Source organism: Cebus imitator, unplaced genomic scaffold (assembly GCF_001604975.1).
Source record: "Cebus imitator isolate Cc_AM_T3 unplaced genomic scaffold, Cebus_imitator-1.0 Scaffold18, whole genome shotgun sequence".
NCBI classification, from domain to species: Eukaryota; Metazoa; Chordata; class Mammalia; order Primates; family Cebidae; genus Cebus; species Cebus imitator.
The window spans coordinates 10,765,068-10,787,519 of record NW_016107333.1 but is presented as its reverse complement, the minus strand read 5'-3'; the positions used below and the strand labels follow the sequence as shown (position 1 = coordinate 10,787,519).

At 39.4% G+C, this 22,452-nt stretch overlaps 1 protein-coding gene across 4 annotated transcripts in view; it reads left to right on the top strand.

Annotated features, from left to right (window-relative positions):
* The window catches only part of CSNK2A1 (casein kinase 2 alpha 1), a 74,104-nt gene that overhangs the window by 35,079 nt on the left and 16,573 nt on the right, over positions 1–22,452 (top strand). Inside the window, exons 2-7 of one of the 4 annotated variants that reach the window (XM_017515261.2) lie at positions 11,280–11,489; positions 14,098–14,209; positions 19,189–19,271; positions 19,366–19,467; positions 19,992–20,042; positions 22,070–22,129. In XM_017515261.2, the coding sequence (XP_017370750.1) occupies positions 22,112–22,129 (18 nt within the window). In that variant the 5' untranslated portion in view covers positions 11,280–11,489; positions 14,098–14,209; positions 19,189–19,271; ... (1 more) ...; positions 19,992–20,042; positions 22,070–22,111. Of the gene's footprint in view, positions 1–542; positions 639–11,279; positions 11,490–14,097; positions 14,210–19,188; positions 19,272–19,365; positions 19,468–19,991; positions 20,043–22,069; positions 22,130–22,452 lie in introns of those variants that run through there. The other 3 variants (XM_017515246.2, XM_017515242.2, XM_017515272.2) reach the window with 3 other exon arrangements.

Here is a 22,452-nt window from a genome sequence, read left to right as displayed (position 1 = left end):
CTCTTAAAAACAATTTTTAAAAAAGGGATGAGTGTGTGTGTTTAATTCATTCTCTTTAGTTGTCCTCAGTAAGAGAGTTGATCCGAATAACCTAGCCTACCATGCATGGAAACAGGAAAATTGCCTGCAAAAATGTTGATTTTTATACTTTAAAAACTAGGAAGCTGTTTGGGCATTTTGCTTTGTGACTTGCATTAGAGTTCTCCAGAAACATAGAGGCAATAAGAATATATAGATATATAGGCATACGAGAGAGGATGTTATTATAAGAATTGGCTCACATGATTATGAAGGCTAAGAATTCCACAATAGGTGGTCTGCAAGAGACCCAGGGGTGCTAGTAACATGGCTCAGTCCAAGTCCAGAAACCTGAGAACCCAGGGCCAGAGGGCCTTGGTGTAAGTCCTGGTGTCATAATGTGGAGAAGAGTGTATCCCAGCTCTAGGAGAGGGGAAGTACTTTTCTTTCTCTCTCTCTCTCTTTTTTTCTTCTATCCAGGTCCCCAGCTGATTGGATGATGCCCACCCAAATTGAAGGTGGATCTTCCCTACTTAGCCCACTGACTCACAGCTAGTCTCCTCTGAAAACACCCTTACAGATCACAGACACCCAGAAGTAATGCCTTACCAGTTCTCTAGGTATTCCTTAATTCAGTCAAATTGACACCTAAGATTAACCTTCACATGACCTCTGCAGTAGAACTGATTAGTGTGTGAAGTAGAGAAAGGAAAATACGGAATTGCAAAGGTTGTGAATTAATGATATTGTTTATTTTTTAAGCACAAATGGTAACAGTCGAGCAGAGTAAACTAAGAGACTCCAAATCAGATATAAAAAGGTTGCTGACCTCATGTGCAAAAAAAAGCACATCAGGTGCTTTTTAAAACCTGGTGCCACATTGCATGTGACATCCAATGTGTTTCTTATAGGAGATAACAAATGTGCCAGTCTTTGGTCATTTTAGGGTACAAAATTATAGGTCTTTAAAATTCTTAGCTTGCTTTAAAGTGGTGTGCTTTGCAATTTCTTGTTTTAATGTTTTCCATCTGAATAATTCCTACGCATACTCCATACATATTTGTTGAATGAATGATGAGTTGGTGATTTTAGGTACTCTGTAAGTATTTGTTGAATGAATGATGAGTTGGTGATGGTTTAAATACCCTTCAACGTCTGTAGACCATCATGGCTTAATTCTTTCAAGCACTGATCAGTTGAGATTGTAATGGTCTGTTTTCTTTGTCTGAGGGCAGAGATACTTTCTCTTTATTCTCCAGAGCCTAGAGAAAGAATGCCTTCCTGGCAGTCAGGCACACATTTCCTGGTATGTAGTAAACCTTCAGTAAATGCTTACAATGTAAGTATACTGCTCTTGATTTGAAAGGAAGAGAAATTCACAGTAAGTATGGACATTTGAAATAAGTAATTCGGATAACATTAGTTACTTGTGCTGTTTTGTATTTATTTGGCCTTCTAGACAGTGCCACTTTTGTAAGGGAAATGGGCAAGTTTGACTGAATTTTTCTCTTTGCTATAGCAAGGTAGAAAAGCATACACATTTAAGCTCCCCCTGAGTTCCACAAGTCTTGTTTATCTCTTAGCAGTTTATGTTGCCTGATGGCTTGGAAAAAGAGTTCATTCTCTGTAGCAGTGCATAAAAGGTGTTTTCCTGTATAGCTGCTTTTCCTCTAAACAAGCAGTCCTAAACCATGCAGTCAGTGCAATCTAAGCACATTCCTCATTCTTTATTGTAGAAATCTTTGTCCTCTCTGGTTGATTATAAGATTTTGTTCATTTGCTATGGTTCATTTAAGGATGAGAGGGAGTTGTTGTTGTTGTTGTTGTTTTTAAGATGGAGACTTACTAAACATTAGGATTAAAAAGAACTGTGTGGCCAGGCATGGTAGCTCACACCTATAATCCCAGCACTTTGGGAGGCCAAGGCAGGCAGATCACAAGGTCAGGAGTTTGAGACCAGCCTGGCCAATATGATAAAACCCCATCTCTGCTAAAAATACAAAAATTAGCCAGGCGTGGTGGCACATGCCTGTAGTCCCAGCTACTCGGGAGGCTGAGGCAGGAGAATTGCTCGAACCTGGGAGGCAAAGGTTGCAGTGAGCCAAGATCATGCCACTGTACCAGCCTAGGTGACAGAGCAAGACTTTGTCTCAAAAACAAAAAAAAACTGATTGTATTACAGTTGAAAAATTGACTTAAAGTTCTAGAATGATCTTTTCCATTTCTGATACTAGGAAATTCATCAATAAAAATACATTAACAGGAAAAAAAAAGACAAAAGAAAAAAATACATGAACAGAAATGACTAAGCATACTTGTTTGTATAGTTTCTGGAATTATACCGTTACCACACCTCTGGTTTTCTTTTTAATTGAAAAATAACAACTGAACATAAGAGATTAGAGGGAGGGGCTGGCTAAGGGCAAGAGGAGTTTTTATGGAAATTAATTCTACTATATTCAGTATATATCAGTAAACTTGGGATTTCGGTAGTACACAATTTATCCTATGGTTTAGTGGTATTTTCTTTTCATTTACTTATACTTTATCAAAGAATAGGTCATGCAGACCCATGCAATTGGCTTTGACATGGTCTGACTTCAGTAGGGAAAAATTATTGACATGATACTTTTTCAGTAGCTGAGTAATCAACTTCATTTAGGCTAAAAATTGAGCAGACAAGACTTAGCCAAGTCTTGAAAGTCATTCTGAAGGCGTTTAGGTAGATGTAGTGGTCTGAAATGGTTAGCGACTAAAGTTACACCTCCTTTTATGCAATTACATGGAAACGGCACTAAGTAAGAAATTTAAAATGGAACTTAATAAGAAAGGTAATGAATTTTCCGTTAGATTGCCTTTAGATATACTAGTATTATGAACAGTGGATAGAAGAATTGATTTTCCAGATATCTGGGACTGAGGCACTTTTCTCATCTTCCAAATAAGCTGTTATGAAAATTGCTAAAATCAAGTTTCTCCAGTATTCTCTTAATTTGAATTGTCAAGGGGAAAAAGACAAATCCTAGTTGTAGTCCTGTTATTTAATAGAAGTAGTAAAGAGAGGGAAGGGAACAATTTACTCAAGAGCCTTTGACTTGGTTTTCCAGTTCTCCTAGTTGCGTACCAGATGACCTGTAGTATTTAGGAACACTCTATACTTTGGATGCAACTTCATTTTCATTTTGTTTTTAAAAAATAAACCAAGATTAATTTGATCATTGAATAGTGTTTACTGAACATGCTATAAAATGCAAAGCCTTAGGCTAGGTACTGTAAATTAAAAAGGTAAATTAAACATGGGTCTTAACTTTATAGAACTTAGGGTCCAGTTGTCAAGATTTGAAGACTGGTGTGTGTGTGTGAATGTGCAGTAGAAAGTGGTTATGTTCTGTAGGAGTGAGAAGACTTGAACCTTGGAGGCCAACTCACTTTGTCTTTGAATCCCCACTGTAACCTTATTGGATATTCTTCGTCAAGTTACTGAACTTATGCTGTTCTTATTTGTAGATTAGAGAAAGTAATGCTTGCCTAGTAGAGCTGTTGGGAGAATTAGATACTTAAAGCTGAGAAACTCTTTTAGCTCCAGGCTTGTAATATCTAACTGCCTATTCAGAATCTCCTTTTGAATGATTCAAAGCCATTTATCCTTAAGTCCAAAACCCATCTTGTGAACTCTTATCTCCATGAATGTCACCAATAACCTGTCAAGCAAGAAATCCAAGAGTTACCTCCCACTTCATATATTTTCCAGTTCACTCGTAGCTATTGATTTTACACCATAAGTTTTGTTCCTCATATTAGTCCACTGATCTCCACTGCCACTACCTCATCATTTCTCTCACATGTGCTGCTATAACAGCTTCCTGTCTCTCTGAATCCTGTCCCACACTCAGCCAGAGTAAAAACTGTAAAAATAACATGTATGGGTCACTTTTCTGCTTAAAACTTTTCAGTGAATTTCTATTACCCTTAGTCCATAGGTAAAATCTTTAATGGGATAGTTGTCTCACCCCATTCTGCCTTGCTCACTTATATTCCTAAGGCCTAGGATAGTACTTTTTCATAGTAGATGCTTATATATTTAAGGGATGGACACAATAAGGAAAGCAGGGAAGAATCAAACCAAAAATTGAGAAATTTAGGCTGTTTGTTTTCTTCCTGTTAGATTACATGTGAATATACATATCATTTGCAGAGGTATAAGTGAAACACTATTTCTAAATAAGATAATGTTTATCTTGGTTGGCCTAGTGGTTCATGCCTGTAATCCCAGCACTTTGAGAGGTGGAGGCTGGTGGATCACTTGAGTCCAGGAGTTCAAGATCAGCCTGGGCATCATGGCGAAACCTCATCTCTACAAAACAATACAAATAAATATTAGCTGAGTATGATGACACACAGCTGTAGTCCCAACTACTCGGGAGGCTGAGGTGGGAGGATAGCTCAAGCCCAGAAGGTAGAGGTTGCAGTAAGCCAAGATGACACCACTGCACTCCAGCCTGGGTGACAGAGCAGAGCAAGACCTTGCCTCAAAAAATAATAATGATAGTATTTATTTTTGACCTCTTTTTTCTGTCTTTTCACACCCCCTCTTTTTTTTTTTTTTTTTTTTTTTTTTTTTTTTTTTTTTTCTTTTTTTTTTTTTTTTTTTTTTTTTTTTTTTTTTTTTTTTTTTTTTTTTTTTAAAGACAGGGTCTTGCTCTGTCACCCAGGTTGGAGTACAGTGATGAGATCATGGCTCACTGCAACCTTGACCTCCCAGGCTCAGGTGATCCTCCCACCTCAGCCTACCGAGTACCTGGGACCACAGTTTTACCCCACTACACCCAGCTCATTTTTATGTTATTTGTAGAGAGGAGGTCTTGATACATTGCCCAGGGTGGTCTCAAACTCCTGAGTGCTGGGATTATAGGCATGAGTCAGCACACTTGGCTTCACATCCCCTTTTTATCACCATCCCTTAAACCCTCAATCCCTTAGTACCCTTTTATCTACAGGTATTGATCGATTTACCACCTATGCAACTTACGACCATTCGACTTTATGACCACAGTCGCTAGCCACGACTGCTCCACGTCTGGCAGCGCAAACGTTGCCCAGCTGGGCGTACGACAGTGCGGATCAGCTTCCGGCAGCACTACCATCTCCGCGTGCACCATTTCAACTGTACATATAGCCTACTCAACTTACGACCAAATCGTGTTACGACCGGTCCACAGTCCCGACCGTGTTCGTAAGTCGAGCACTAGCTGTATATGAAGTTACAGAGTCACAGTTGAAGGAATCCTCTGTTTTATTTTCCCTTGTAATTAATGAAGGCCGACCATTTGAAATTCATGTGAATACCTTTCTTACTATAAGCAGATTATTTGGTATGCATGACAGTAAGGTGAAGCACCGCTTTTAGAGGTACTGCAAAACAGTTAGCTTGTTGTCTTCCCGGTGGAGAATTAAATCTGCTAGTTCATAAATTAGGTCCCAGTTGATGATCCCCAAAGCAGTAAGGGTCATTCAGACAAGTACTCGAGAATCTCAAGAGTTTCATTAGTAATTAGTCTTCCACTCCTCACAGAGGATGCCAGGGCCTTGAGAGAGCAGAAGAAGACTGGGTGATAAGAATGTATATCGACTAGCAAATAGGAGTTTGATATTCTCCATATGTCAGATGGCTTCCAGGGAGGAATGAGGACTCATTTTGTAATGTCATGTCTACTCATGAGTTAGCCCTCAGGAGTTAACTCAGGGGCTGGGAGTTAACCACAACTACTATAATTTTTGTATTTTAAAGAATGAAGATTCCAGCCTGTTAGGTTTCTGCTTATTAGCTTTCACTAAGGAACTAGGCGATGTTTTTGGTGTTTCTAAGCCCTTTCTGGAAGATCATCTCACTTCATTTCCCCTTCAGTCTGCAAGCACAGTTAGATAGGTGTTATAAGTGTTGAATCAAAGCTGGGAGAAGCCCAACAGAGAGATCACTTCTTAAGCTATAGGGAAAGAGCTGTGAGATCCACAGATGAAGGCTGCCTTATAGATAGGTATAAAATGTTAACCAGTAAAGTGACCATAAAGACGTGTACAGAGACTAAAGAGAAGGATACTGTTTCTTCCGAGGAGAGGCTGAGAATTTAAAAGTTTAGTATATTAAAAGTCATAAATTTCTGGGGACAGCATTTCTGTTGGGTTCATGCTGTTGTTTATACTATTTTAGCCATATTCATAACAAGACTTTTACCATTTTCCTAGTATCTTTCACTGCTGTCAATGCAGGCATAGTAGTCACGGAAAGTCACTAATCCTACAACATACGTGACCTTGTTTCTTTGGGAAGAAGAAAAATTATAAGAAAACATTTGGTTTTTTTTTTTTTTTTTTTTTTGCGTGTATGTGTGTGTTTATACTTTTAACTGATTTTAAGTGAAAATAAATTAGATTAATGTCACCCAGGTTTTATAAAACCAAAGAAATAATTAGAAATTATTTTAAAGACTTGGTACTCGAATGACTGTTGTTTTCTGGTCATTAGTACATTTATGGAACCTCAGAAGGTTGGAGTTGAACAGAGGCAAGTTACAGGAGTTGTTTGGGTTGGAGAATTCATAAGTCAGCATGTGAATCGTTTGATCTCATGTATTTGGATTGGAGTATCATTAATTGTGTTTGTCACAGTTAAGGAATACAAAATTAATCTCCATTGCAGTCTCTTGCTATTCTTCTGAAAGCCCTTAGCTACTGACACCATGGGCATAAGCAGATATCATTTCTGGCTTCTCTTTGGGTGTGGTAGCTAAGTTACAGCTTAAATACAGCCTTGGAAAGAGGAGCAGTTTATAAGCAACAAAAATAAAAATAGTATAGATATGATAACAGATGCATCGTCAGCAAACAAAATAACCCAACCAAAAAATAGACAAAGGCTTTGAATAGCCATTTCTCCAGAGAAGATATACAAATGGCCAATAAGCACATGAAAAGTTGTTCAGCCGGGCGCGGTGGCTCAAGCCTGTAATCCCAGCACTTTGGGAGGCCGAGGCGGGTGGATCACGAGGTCAAGAGATCGAGACCATCCTGGTCAACATGGTGAAACCCCGTCTCTACTAAAAATACAAAAAATTAGCTGGGCATGGTGATGCGTGCCTGTAATCCTAGCTACTCAGGAGGCTGAGGCAGAAGAATTGCCTGAACCCAGGAGGTGGAGGTTGCGGTGAGCCGAGATTGCGCCATTGCACTCCAGCCTGGGTAACATGAGTGAAACTCCATCCCAAAAAAAAAAAAAAAAGAAAAGTTGTTCAATATCATTAATCATTAGGGAAATGCAAATTAAAATCACAATCAGTGGGATACCACTTCATACTCATTAAGATGGCTGTTACTAAAAAAAAGAGGAAGAAGAAAAGAAAACCAGAAAATAGGGCAGGCACAGCCTATTTTGAGAACACTTTGGGAGGCCAAGGTAGAAGGCCAGGAGTTCAAGAACAGGTTGGGCATAAGCAAGACCCCTGGCTCTATAAAACAAACAGGCGGGCGCGGTGGCTTGCACCTGTAATCCCAGCACTTTGGGAGGCCAAAGTAGGTGTATCACAAGGTCAAGAGATTGAGACCATCTGACCAACATGGTGAAACCCCATCTCTACTAAAAATATAAAAATTAGCTAGGCATGGTGGCACATGCCTGTAATCCCAGCTACTTGGGAGGTTGAGGCAGGAGAATCACTTGAATGAACCTGGGAGATAGAGCTTACAGTGAGCCAAGATTGTGCCACTGCACTCCAGCCTGGCAACAGAGTAAGACTTCATCAACGAACAAGCAAAAAACAGACAATAATAAATGTTGGTAAGGATATAGAGAAGTTGTAACCTGTTGGTGAGAGTGTAAAATGATAGAGTTGCTGTGGAAAACAATATGCTGGTTCCTCAAAAAATTAAACATAGAATCACTACATGGTCTAGCAATTCCACTTCTGGATATATACCTAAAAGATTTGAAAGCAGGACCTCAAACAGATATTTGTACACCTATATCCATAGCAGCGTTATTTACAGTAGCCAAACTGGAAGCAACCCAAGTGTCCAGCAGCAGATAAATGGATAAGCAAAATGTGGGGTGTGGATGTGTATGTGTGTGTGTGTGTACACATATATATATACGTATATGTATATATGTGTGTATATATATGGTGCATTACCATTCAGCCTTTAAAAGGACTGGAATTCTAACATGCTATAATATGGATGAACCTTGAAGACATTACGCTAAATTAAATAAGCGAAACAAAAGAAAAATATTGTCTGATTCCATTTATGTGAGGTTTCTAGAATAGTCAACTCAGACAGAAAATAGAATAGTGATTGCAAAGAGTTAGGGGGAGGGAAAATTAGTGTTTAGTGGATATGTAGTTTTAGTTTGGGATGCTAAAAATTTATAGAAATGGAAGATCTGGTGATAATTGCACAAGAATATGAATATACATAATGCAACTGAACTTTATGTTTAAATGTGGATAACGTGTAATTTTATTTTTTTTAGATGAGGTCTCACTGCTGTTGCCCAGGCTGGAGTGCAGTGGTGCAATCATAGCTCACTGTAGCCTCAACTTTCTGGGCTCAAGTGATTCTCCCACCTCAGCCTCCCAGGTAGCTGGGACCACAGGCACACACCACAACGCCTGGGTAATTTTTTGTATTTTCAGTAGAGACGGAGTTTTGCCATGTTGCCCAGACTGGTTGTGAACCCCTGGGTTCAAGTGATCCACCCTCTTCGGCCTCCCAAAGTGAGCCACTGTGCCTGGCCATAAAGTTTATATTATGTATATTTTACCACAATTTTTTTTTTGACCACAATTTTTAAAAATGTTTCAACAAGCCAGGCATGGTGGCTCACTCCTGTAATCACTGTACTTTGGGAGGCTGAGGTGGGAGAATCACTTGAACCCAGGATTTTGAGACCAGCCAGGGCAACATAGGGAGATCCCATCTTTACAAAAAAATATTTTTTTAAATTAGCCAGGCGTGGGCTACCATGCCTGTGGTTCTAACTACTTGGGAGGCAGAGGTGGGAGGATTGCTTGAGCCTGGGAGGTCAAGGCTGCAGTGAGCTGTCATCACACCACTGCACTCTAGTGTGAGCTACAGAGTGAGACCTTGTCTCAAACAAAAAAGTTTCAACAAAAAATAAAAATAGTACAAAGGGCATCTCTATCCCCTTTGCCCAAATTTATCTATTGTAATATTTTACCCAACTTGTTTTATCATTTGTGAGTGTGCTCTCATGTGTGCTCTATGTATACACATGTAAACACTTGTGGCCACATTTTTTTTCCGAACCATTTTAGGGTAGATTATATGCATCCTGGCTGTTTACTTCTAATTTAGGAAAATTTCTTAAGAATAGATATATTCTCTTACCTATTGTGATTATATACCAACTTCACAAATTTACAATAATTTAATACCATTAAATTCCAGTTCTGTCTATTGTTTTTTATAGCATCCCCACCCCCACCTCCTGCAGGACAGGATACAGTCTGGAATAGAGTATTTTTGCATTTATGCAATGTGTGTTTAGCCTCCATTTGTCTTTTATGATATGAACATGTTTTAGGAGTGTAGTACCCCTTCCCCCTTTTAAAGTAGACACTTCCTCTTTTTCTGAATGTTTCCTAGTAATTGAATTGAAGTTATGACTGGGCATGGTGGCTTACATCTGTAATCCCAGCACTTTGGGAGGCTGAGGTGGGAGGATTGCTTGAGCCTAGGAGTTCAAGACCAGCATGGGCAACATGGTGAAACCCGGCCTCTACTGAAAATACAAAAAATTAGGTGAGTGTGGTGGCGTGTACTTGTCATCCCAGCTACCTGGGAGGCTGAGGTGGGAGAATCATCTGAGCCCAGGAAGTCGAAGTTTCAGTGAGCCATGATCACACCACTGCACTGTGGCCTGGGAAGACCCTGTCTTAATATACATACATACATACATATGCACACATATACGGATTGAAGTTATGCAATTTCAGCCAGGAAACTGCTAAGTGTTGTGTCCTTCTCAGGTTATCACAACTGGAGACTCAATATAATTTCTTTTCTTCTTCTTCTTTTTCTTTTTCTTTTCCTTTTCTTTTTTTTTTTTTTTTTTTTTTTTTTTTTGTTTTTTTCTTTTTTTTTCTTTTTTTTTTTTTTTTTTTTGGAGATGGAGTTTTGCTCTTGTTGCCCAGGCTGGAGTGCAATGGCTCGATCTTGGCTCACGGCAACCTCAGCCTCCTGAGTAGCTTGGATTACAGGCATGCGCCACCATGCCCAGCTAATTGTTTTTATTTTTAGTAGAGACGGGGTTTCACCATGTTGGCCAGGCTGGTCTCAAACTCCCAACCTCAAGTCATCCCCCTGCCTCGGCCTCCCAGAGTGCTGGGATTGTAGGCATGAGCCACCGTGCAGGGCCGACTCAATACAGCTTCAGTTAAATGCATAATGAAGGGAATCAGCAAATGCTGTAGGAATTACAGAAAACAGATAAAGAGACCAGAATAGTCAATTGGAAAGGAACCTGATTTGATAGCATGTTTCTAAAATTTTACTTATTTCCCCCAGTGTCAAATTTTGCGTTAGCTCAGCTAATCTGTATTACTGTTTTATACCAGTTTTTAAGCTCCAGCATTAAATATAAAGAGAAGATTACTGATTTCTGTTTTTAAATTTAATGAAATCAAGTATGTCTTTCAAATGATGATCAACGGTCTACTGATTATTACCATAAGGTTCCCCAAAAGATTTGGATCGATATAAGATGACGTGGAACTTTGATGTATGAGAACAAGTCTTTATTCTCTTCCTGATTTCATCAAATATGAGTCAGACTGACAATTTGTACTCTCAGCTTTGCCGCCATTCTAGAACCTTTTAGCACCTCTACTTAAGTTACAGAAAGCTGCTGAAAGGAAAGTACTTTTCTGCTAATACCTTTTGTAGAATATATAAATAGTGCCATTTTTCCCTTCCAGGCTACCTTACAAAAATCATTCTAACTTTGCATGCAGAGGTAACAGGATCCTTGGCAGAATACAATTCAAGCAAATATCAGTTTAGTATATTTCTTGGTATTTTTTTCTAATGTCATAGGAAGCAGTCGTTGACACAGTTGAGATATATTTATTGGTTATAAGTAGGAGAGCCAGAGGTATATTTCAGGCCATTATTATTTGTAAGATTATTTCCTTCCCATATACTTTCTGTAAATGATTCCTTGGCCTTTGTGCATTTTGTTTCTGCAGTTTGAAGAAAACAGGTCTGAAACAAGGTCTTACCCCCAGCTGCCTCTGAACACAGTGACTGCCAGATCTCCAAACATCAAGTCCAGCTTTGTCTGCCAACCTGTCTGACATGTCGGGACCCGTGCCAAGCAGGGCCAGAGTTTACACAGATGTTAATACACACAGACCTCGAGAATACTGGGATTACGAGTCACATGTGGTGGAATGGGGGTAATTGTTTTTGTTGACTTCATTATACTCACTCAAAGGGCTGACTCTTGTTGATCTGTTGAGTAATTTTTGTCAGAAAACCTCCAGGACTCTCTATCCATATACCTCAAGATCAAAGCCCAATTTGTGTTTTTTTCTTTTGAGCTGAAAATGTGGTTTTGCAGTGAAGAAGCAGAATATTGCTTTGGCAAATGAACAATTGTAATGGGCTTACCATTTAAAAGTCATCTTAGTTTCTTATCCTTTTCTCTGATTTATATGCAGTCATGCACCACATAACCGCGTTTGAATTCATGACAGACCACATGTAGGACAGTGGTTCCATAAGACTATAAGAGAGCTGAAAAATGTCTGTGGCCTGGTAATGTCATCTTAACATCAACAATGCATTCTTTACCTTTTCTGTGTTTAGATACACAAATACCATTGTGTTACAATTGCCTACAGTATTTAGTACGGTAGCATGCTGTACACATTTGTCTCCTAGGAGTAGTAGGCTATAACTTAGGTGTGTAGTATGCTATACCAAGTAAGTTTGTGTAAATACTCTGATGTTCAACACATTTCTCAGAATGTCATTAAATATAACACATGACACTATTCTGTACAGGGACCTGGCAACAAAAAGTTACCTATCAGCTTGCTTAGCAAGCAAAGGGCATTGCAGATCAGTGAGAATTGATACTTGAGAGACTTGGAAAACACCAAATTCTTACAAAAAGTATTTTTGAGGTAGAAAATGTTGTTTCATGTTGATACAGAAGGATGAAACAGTTCTCCAGAAAGATAACTTCTTTCTGTTGAGAAGCAAAATTAAATCCTTAAACATTTGCCCTTATCCTGAGACTAGGCATGTCTTAACAATGGAATTCAGCCCAAATTGTATCTTGAACGTTGTAGTCTGCCTGAACAGCTGTGTTTGCCCTCCTGATTCTCTGTGTAAATTCATTTGGATGTTTGCATTTCCTGCCCCAATGTGGTAGACATTTAATTGGTCAGATCATAATTTTGTGATAAAAGCATTTTGACATTAAAGTGCAAAAGAAAGCAATTTGAAAACTCATAAAGCTATAGCTCCTGTATGCTGTTTTATATCTGACTGGGTGTGATTTCCATAACCTGTAAGTGGTTAGTAACTGCTTCCCTAAATTGTCATAGGATGTATTTTTAATCTTGAGTATGCTGAGATTCGTGTGTGTGTGTGTGCGTGTGTGGACAAGTCTTGGTCTGTCACCCTGGCTGGATTGCAGTGGCACGACCTCTTCTCACTGAAACTTCCTCCTCCCGGATTCAAGCGATTCGCCCACCTCAGCCTTCCAAGTAGTTGGGGTTACAGGTACCTGCCACCACACCCGGCTAGATTGAGTATGCCATGGTTCTTAACAGTAAATATATTGCTTCTGAGTGAAGAGGCACTGTGTGCTATAAAGACACCATTAAGTGCCAGTGTGGTTCAATACCAATAAATGTTACTATTGATAATCTAACAATTTTCCTCTTACATCACGGGCTTTGGATTCTAGGTAATACTGTGTTTGTTACAGAAATTTCAACTACTGTGTTCAAATTGAGTGCTTTGCATTTGGTTCTGCTTACATGGCACTAAAGAGCCTTTTTGGGCCTTTGACACAGTGCGCTGTTTGCTTGCTTACATTTGTTTTGTATGCCCTCCTATAGGAAGAGAACTCAGCCAGAAGTAGGAGCTTTCGTCCCCTAGACTTGCTGTGATTATTACACTGTCCGTTGTTTTTAGTACCTTTTGTCTTTCCATTCACTTTCTTTTTAACTACTTGAGGAAAAATGAATGGTTGATATGGTTGATTTGGTTCATATTGGATTGTTAGTAGCTCCAGGAGGAGTAGATAGAACCTAGGCCTTAATGAAACCATGTTTGTCATTCTTTAAAGTCCTCTACGTTGGAAGCCGGCAGGGGCAGGAGGATATTGTTTTTATTTCCCTTATTCTACCTCTGTTTATTGTCTTTGATGTTGCTTATTGGTTGCAGAATACAGGTATAAGTAGAGGAAGGGACCACTGACTATAGTTTACAATCTATAGTGTGCTTTGTAAACTTTACTACACATGGACTGTCCCCAGAGCTTGCCCTGGAGGGCAAATAGATTAAGCCTGTATATTTGAAAGCCGCTTACCTGCAAAGAGGCCTGTTAAAAATCAGCTGTTGCCAAAGCATGGCTAGATTGAAACAGTCTTGGAAAATGTTTTGAGTTCTTGCTAAGTGCCAACACTGGATCAAGTACTAAGGGGCAAGAATATATAAAAATTACTCTCTTGGGAAAAGCTGTCTCTTGTTAGAGACAAACATATTTAGAACAAACCTTAATATAAGCTAGCTCCATGTCATGTGCCAATAAAGATGCAAACAGTTTGGAATTTGAAAGAATAATTAAAAGCCTTAAGTTTTGCTAATGCTAGGATTTGGAACACCCATTTTTAATTGGCCTAATTAAAAAAATACAATGAAACCAATTTGGGAATGGTTTGAAATACATATAAGTTTTATTACACCTGCTGGTAATAGATTCCTGTAAAGTTGAATTGATGCTTGATAATTTGACCTTTATATAAATCGTTCTGTTTTTGTCCACAGAAATCAAGATGACTACCAGCTGGTGCGAAAATTAGGCCGAGGTAAATACAGTGAAGTATTTGAAGCCATCAACATCACAAATAATGAAAAAGTTGTTGTTAAAATTCTCAAGGTGAGTACAAGAGATAATTTCAGAGGTATTTGGAATATAGATTTTTAAACATAGTTGTGAAAACTTTTTTTAAATGGCATTAAAAAGGTTTTTGGTGCCAAAGTAAATACGTAAATAAAATTTTATTGTATCCTGTGAACTCAGTAGAACAAGTTATGCTTGTGACAGATCAGGAAACTGAAGCAAGAGAGGTGATTTGAGTTGACTCATATAGCTAGGTTGTGGCAGAGTAAGGGAGTAAAAGTACAGTCTCTTCTCTCTAGTTCTTACCTAATAGTTATTTCCTATACTTTTAATTATATAATGAGGCTTTTGTTTTCAATAAATAAATCATTACCTCTACTGTGTAAGAATGAGGAGTCACAGGACTTAAGGGGGACAGACAGATGGTATCAATGCAGCTCATCCGGTATAATTGCCCATGCTTAGATGATATGAGTGATAAGGACTGAAACAAACTGGGAAACACATGACTCTTCAAAAGGAGTTAGCTGCTTCTCACCTGAAGCTGATTATTGCCCTGCAGTAGTGCAAGTCCATTGTTGCTTGATACTCTGTTTTGCAAAGAAAAGCCAGTAATTTGTTTTGTATATGAATTCTCCTGACTTTTAAGTGTTGACTCAAGATTTTAAAAAACATTGCACAGGCCAGATTTGGCCTCTAGGCTACCAATATACAACTTTCAATTTAGTTATAACTGTGCTGTGGAATGTCATATATTGGGAGCTTAGCATATAGTTCCTTACCACAGGAACTTTTTTATATTTGACACTGAAAAGTAGAAGTTTCCAAATGTTCTCAACTTGTAACACTTAGACTGTCTTAGTAATTTTTTCATGGTACTCCTAAGAAATACCTCATAGGTCTGTGTAATAAGTAGCAAGGTCCAAGTAGCTAAGTAAGTGTTTGTTTCTTTGTTTGAGACGGAGTCTCACTCTGTCGCCCAGGCTGGAGTGCAGTGGCGTGATCTCAGCTCACTGCAACCTCCACCTCCCAGATTCATGCGATTCTTCTGCCTCAGCCTCCTGAGTAGCTGGGACTACAGGTGTACACCACCACACCCTGCTAGTTTTTGTAATTTTAGTAGAGACGAGGTTTTACCATATTGGTCAGGCTGGTCTCCAACCAATTCCTGATGTCAGGTGATCCACCTTGCGTCTGCCTCCCATAGTGCTGAGATTACAGCTGTGAGCCACCGTGCCCAGCCGCTAAATATATTTCAACAACTTGTTAGCCATTTAAAAAGTTATTCACATAAATTAAAAGAAAAAAATCAATTTTTCATTCTTATATAACTATAATTTATTACTATTGGGTTATGTACACCTGTTATTGCACAGCTTTTCAAATGTTGGAATCAGATTGGACACCACCACACTCATTTCCTATCACTGATTTTTTGCACAGTACTTGCTTTTTATACCAGCAACTGCTGCAAACCCAGCTTCACAAAAATATGCTCTCACAAGGAGTATAATACAATCTAATGTTGAAACTACGACCTACCTCAACCTGGTACTGCACCCAGCGTCTGGTAGATCCAATAATTGGTTGGTGTGTTTTCCACAAAAATGTAAAGTATTTCACAGTACCCCTGTGCATCGCTGGGGTGCCTCACATGCCATTTGAGAACCAAAGAGTTTAAGTATTTATATCTATCTTGAAGTATCTAGAAAGAGAGCTAGGCTGGAAATCAAAACATTTGGGTGACTAGCCATTGTAGTCCTTTTAACCTAGGACATGTTTATTCATCTGTTAAAAAGAATGTTGACTGAGCATGGTGGCATGTGCCTTTAATTCCAGCTACTCGGGCCTTTAATTCCAGCTATTTAGTAGGCTAAAGTGGGAGGATTGCTTGAGCCCAGAAGTTGAAAGTTGCAATGATCTATGATCAAGCCACTAGCACCCTAGCCTGGGCTATGGGAGTGAGACCCTGTCTCAAAATAACAAAAAAGATCAAATACAAAATTGTGTGTGTGTGTGTGTGTGTGTGTGTGTGTGTACACCTTGGAGACTAGAGTTCTTTGTAATTGTATGATGATATTCATATGGAAAGGTATATGATAAAATGAGGTGATATATTATTATTTAGAGCCACATGAAAGGCATGAATAGCGGGTCTACATTTCAAAAGAGGGTAGTAAGGAAAAGCTCTTTGGAGCTGTTCTCAAGCCAAATAGGAGGAGGATTTAGATAGCCGTTGGGTGGAAGTGGTGAAGGGAAGCATCCTGTAGAGTACACCAAGATAAGAAAAGAGGAAAAGGGAAAAGTGAGAGAAGTATTTCATGTGAAAGATGTTATGTGACCATATATATGAGTTGAACTTGGAAAGAGAGATTTAGGTTGGCGAAGGCCTGGAAAAGGTAATCTCTGCATTTCCTTGCAGTCTTAACATTATATGAGTGTCTTTTCTAGGTAATTGTGAATGCTTGATAGTTTTGAATGAAGGGTGATTTAGAAAGATTTTTTTCAGCTGAGTTTTTCTAACTGTATTGTGTATTTTACTGTAAGGCGATGTAAGTATAGGTGAAGTTTCTTTATTATAAACTATATTTAAAATGTTTAATCTCCCCTCCCTGCTTATGTAATAAGACAAAAGTTGCATTGATCACATTAGATTAGGGCCCAAGTCAGCTGCCTGGTCTGTCACAAACCAGCTTTTTAAGTTTATAGAGTAGAAGGATTCTGTAGAATAAAAGTTTTGTAAACCAGAAGATTTTATTCCACTAAAAAAACCCAGCAATTGGGTTAATAGAAAACAGGAGGTAAGCGCTGACGGGTTAGTCTCTGCAGGCTGGAAAGATCTCCCAGATACCGTAACGGTTTTGAAATATCCGAATAGTTAAAGCAAGAAGAGAAAACTATTGTCTTGTTTCTTAGGTAGATACTGTATTGGGTAAGAGGTTGTGGGTTTAATTGAATGTGGACTACATAGAAGTCATTAGTAAAATAGCTTCTATGGGCAGTTATAGTCCCTTACAGCAATGAGAAGCATTTAAATGCCTTTTTTTTTTTTTTTTTTTTTTTTTTTTTTTTTTTAAAACAACATCTCACTCTGTCACCAGGCTGGAGTGCAGTGGCTGGATCTCAGCTGACTACAATCTCCACCTCCTGGCTGCAAGCAATTCTCCTGCCTCAGCCTCCCGACTAGCTGGGACTACAGGCACACACCACCATGCCCAGCTAATTTTTGTGTTTTAGTAGTGATGGGGTTTCACTATGTTGACCAGATGGTCTCGATCTCTTGACCTCATAATCCGCCTGCCTTGGCCTCCCAAAGTGCTGGGATTACAGTTGTGAGCTACCATGCCTGGTCTTAAATGCTTTTCTGAACTGTACAACTACAAAGCCAGGTTTTGAGAACTGCCAGTGTTTCCAAAATCTGCTTCCTTTCTGCTACCATGTGCTTAAGGCTTAAAACAAAGTTAAAAGAATTTATAGTAGTATTTGGTAGTTTCTGGACCTGGATCATCAGTTCTAAAAGTATCTAAAATAAATCCCCCATTTCCCCATCAAGATTCTGATTTAGTAAATCTTGGAGGGTCCTGAGTCTGTCTATTTAAAAAATCCAGGTGATTGTTGGTCATCAAACTTTAGTAACCACCAATCTTATTAATGAAGAAATGAAATGTACTTAACTTCTAAGAGTTGTATGCAGTGCATCAGCAGTCCGAAGTGACGAACACCCTAGGAAAAGACCTGCACAGTCCGGTATAGCAGGCACACAGGCCACGTGAGGCTGTTGAGCACTTGAAATATGGCTGGTCTGAATTGAGACATGCTGTAAGGGTAAAATTTTTAAAGGTTTAATACAAAAAATGTAAAATAGATTAGTAATTTTTTATATTGATGTATATATTAAAATAAGATTTTAGATTAAAATACATTAATTTTGTCTTTTTTTCTTTTTAATTTTCTTCATGTGGCTACTGACACATTGAAAATTACACATGTAGTTTGCATTGTATTTCCTTTGGGCCAGCACTGTTTTAGACTATTCAGAAGAAGGCTTTATAAGGCCAGGTGTGGTGGCTAACGCCTGTAATCCCAACACTTTGGGAGGCCAAGGTGGGTATATCACCCGAGGTCAGAAGTTTAAGACCAGCCTGGCCAACATGGTAAAATCCTGTCTCTACTAAAAATACAGAAATTAGCTGGGCATGGTGGCGGGTACCTGTAATCCCAGCTACTCGGAATGCTGAGGCAGGAGAATTGCTTGAACCTGAAAGGCAGAGGGCAGAGGTTACAGTGAGCTGAGATGGCACCACTGCACTTCAGCCTGAGTGACAGAGCAAGACTCCGTCTCAAAAAAAAAAAGAAGGCTTTATAAAGGAGATATAGTTGGACCAAGGCTCTCCTCAGAAAAACATATGAAAAGGATTCCATACTAGATGGGTGAGGACAAAGGAATGTTTAAAATATACTCTGTAGAGTGGTGTTTTTAGAATGGAGGGATTCATTTATAAGAGTATTGGTGATAAGGCTAGACAGTTATTATGTTTCAGCCATATTCCGAAGTCTTTCAAATACCTCATTTGAGTCTTGCAAGAATCTTATGAGATGGTTGCTCTTGTTATTCATTTTATACTTAGTGAAAGGCTTAGAGAGGTTATGTAGTTTGCCATTAGAGCTAGCAGGTAATGAAGATAGGTTTCACATTGGGCAGTGTGACTCCAAGACCCGTACTTTACCTTCAGGGTTATGCTACACGAAGATGTTTTGGCCATCCCTGTTGTTGGGCCTGATTAGAGGAAGAAATGGAAAGGACCCATGTTTCATCCTAATTGATAAAAAGTTTTTCAAGTTATAATTTAGTATTACTAACCATTTAAATTGCTACTTTGTAAGGTTTTAAGACATTAACATGTTTAACATGTTTTAAAATATTAACATCAAGACTGATAATTGAAATGCTAATTCTGCAGAAGTCTGGTATTTGGAATGGAAATCTTTTTTTCTTTCAATTCAACATTTGTAAGTACCTGCAGAATACTTGGCACAGTGCTAGGAGAAGGATTCAGAGACGAATGTGACACATTTTCTTCCTTCAAGGAGCCCATAAGTAAGCCATTTATGTATTACACTACGTGTCGAAATACTCTGAAATTTTTGTTTTGTTTTGTTTTGTTTTTGCTGATGTACTTTTCCCTTTTCAGCCAGTAAAAAAGAAGAAAATTAAGCGTGAAATAAAGATTTTGGAGAATTTGAGAGGAGGTCCCAACATCATCACACTGGCAGACATTGTAAAAGACCCTGTGGTGAGTATAGCAGGTGTTAGCAAGGCCCACCTGGGCTGAGAAGGTGTTTCACCTGGAACACAACTGGCCTCTTTCTGTTCCCTTCCCTAACCCTCATCGTTAAGTCCTGCTTTGAAAGTGCTTAATCAGATACACCATTTAACTAGCTTGGGTCTTTCTTTCAAAGAGACCTCCACCCACAGACTATTTCTTATTCTTCTAGGCTAAGAGACTGATAGCACTGGAAACTGAAATGTGTTAATCCATTTTGCAAACTCAGGTCCGATGCCGATGGGCGATGGGCGCATTGTCGGGCTGCCTAGAGCCTGGTGAGACTTCAGCTCCATGTCTTCTGTTTGAAATCCATCCCAAAAATGACCAAAGTGTGGTGATGATCAGAGCGGGGAGGGCTTGTAGCAATAGAGGGTTTCTTACTGCTGAGGCGAGGACTGCCAAATTCACCATGCAGCATCCACAAACATTGTGCCCACTAAAGCTGCCAGAGCTATTGCTAATGTGTGTTTTTGTTTTTTTCTTTTCCCCAGTCACGAACCCCCGCCTTGGTTTTTGAACACGTAAACAACACAGACTTCAAGGTATAATATATAACCAACTGTTTCGGGCTAGTGGGTTTTTAGACCACATAGCCTTTGGGGATTAGGCTGTTAGAAGAGCTTGCTTCGAATTTGTTTTTGAAAAGATTTTTATCCTTACAGTGCTAAATTTTAAGATAGAAGAACTCCTTTACAAGCAGTGCCCACTTTCTGCATCTTGGTATTTTGCCTGTTTGTTTAATGTTTTTTTTAATGACTGATACATTTACTTCTCACTACTTATTTGACAGTTTCTGCTGATGTTCAGCCTAATGAAGGCAGCAACACATTTACCTAGGATCTGGCCTTATGGCAGTTTGCTTTTAGCAGTAGTGTTCAGGAAGAAATATATTGTATAAATAAAAGTAGGGACTGCTTATTTCTTAGGATTCCTCAGAAACTGTGGGCTATAGATCTTAAAAGACAGGGATCGAGGAAGGATAATGTCAAATTATGCTGTGACACAAACCTCTATGAGAGATATCTCAGAATTCCAATCTATCTGGTGGCCTGCTTATTTCACACTGTTCCAGTTTTACAGAAGAATGTAGCTACTCTTGTGGAGTAAAAGTTGTAAAGATCTTTGATTTGGCTGGGCACAGTGGCTCACGCCTATAATCCCAGCACTTTGGGAGGCCGAGACGGGTGGATCATGAGGTCAGGAGATTGAGACCATCCTGGCTAACATGGTGAAACCCGGTCTCTAATAAAAACAAACAAAAAAAATTAGCCAGGCATGGTGGCAGGTCCCTGTAGTCCCAGCTACTTGGGAGGCGGAGGCAGGAAAATCGCTTGAACCTGGGAGGCAGAGATTACAGGGAGCCGAGAACACACCACTGCAGTACAGCCTGGGCAACAGTGTGAGACTCCCTCTCAAAAAAAATAAATAAATAAAAGATCTTTGATTTGCCTTTGCACCAGTCCAGTATCCAGATAAGGAAAAAGGAAGAAGACTGTTTTAGAGTCAGAATGATAATTTCAAGGAAAACTTTGTCGGAAGACATTGCTAACTGTTTAAAGACATGTACATGTGGCTGGGCATAGTGGCTTACGCCTGCAGTCCTAGCTACTGGGGAAGCTGAGGTAGGAGGATTGCTTGACCCCAGGAGTTTGAGGTTGCAGTGAGCTATGACGACACCACGGCACTCCAGCCTGGGCAACAGAGTGAGACCCTGTCTCCAAAAAAAATACACACACACATATATGTGTGTGTGTCCATGTAAAAAATATTCTGCGACTCTTTAGAAAGTGGAAAGGATACATAAGAGTTGTTCACAGAGTTTACTTTCCGTTTGGGACGAGAACAGTTTTGTTTTCTGGGCAAAGTGGCTCACGCCTGTAATCTCAGCATTTTGGGAGGCCAAGGCAGGCAGATCATGAGGTCAGAGGTTCGAGACCAGGCTGATCAACATGGTGAAACCCCCTCTCTACTAAAAATATAAAAATTAGCTGGGTGTGGCGATGTGCACCTATAGTCCCAGCTACTCAGGAGGTGGAGGTTGCAGTGAGCCAAGATCACCCCACTGCACACTAGCCTGGGTGACAGAGCGAGACTACATCCCCTGTGTGCCCCGCCCCCCCCAAATAAAAAGAATAGTTTGGTTAAATTGACTCAACGGGTTTGGCCTTATGACATCTGCATACCCACTGGCGATCTGCAGGGCCCACTCTGTAAGCCAAAGATGAGTTAGTTCCCTGCTGAGGAGGTGGTGTATTTGTCAAAATGCCTTTTTTGAGAAGGTCTGAAGATAAAAGCAAACTAAATTATAAGTGTGTATCAATGCATATTAGGGTATCTAGATCGGTATATTTCTGATTAGATTATAGCTTCTGCAATATATGTTTGAGTAATTCTTCACTTTTAAGAGTTGAAGACTCAAAGTATCTCTTTAAAGTTAATGTAATGTTAGACAGATCTTGGAACAATGGGAAATGAGCCAAGTCTTGGTTTGAATTACTGTGAGTGAGGGTGAAAATGCCTTTCTGTCAGCGTTATTTCATGGCTCAAATCTTACATTTGTCTTTAACAGCAATTGTACCAGACATTAACAGACTACGATATTCGATTTTACATGTATGAGATTCTGAAGGTAAGTGAACTTTGGACACTAATTTTTGTTGTTGTTGTGTTGTTGAGACGGAGTCTTGCTTTGTCTTACAGGGTGGAGTGCAATGGTGCAATCTCGGCTCACTGCAACCTCTGCCTCCCAGGTTTAGGTGATTCTCCTGCCTCAGCCTCCCGAGTAGCTGGGATTACACGCACCTGACACCGCGGCCAGCTAATTTTTGTATATTTTAGTAGAGACGGTTTTGCCATGTTGACCAGGCTGGTCTCCATCTCAGGTGATCCACCTGCCTCAGCCTCTGAAAGTTCTGGGATTACAGATGTGAGCCACTATACCCAGGCAGATAC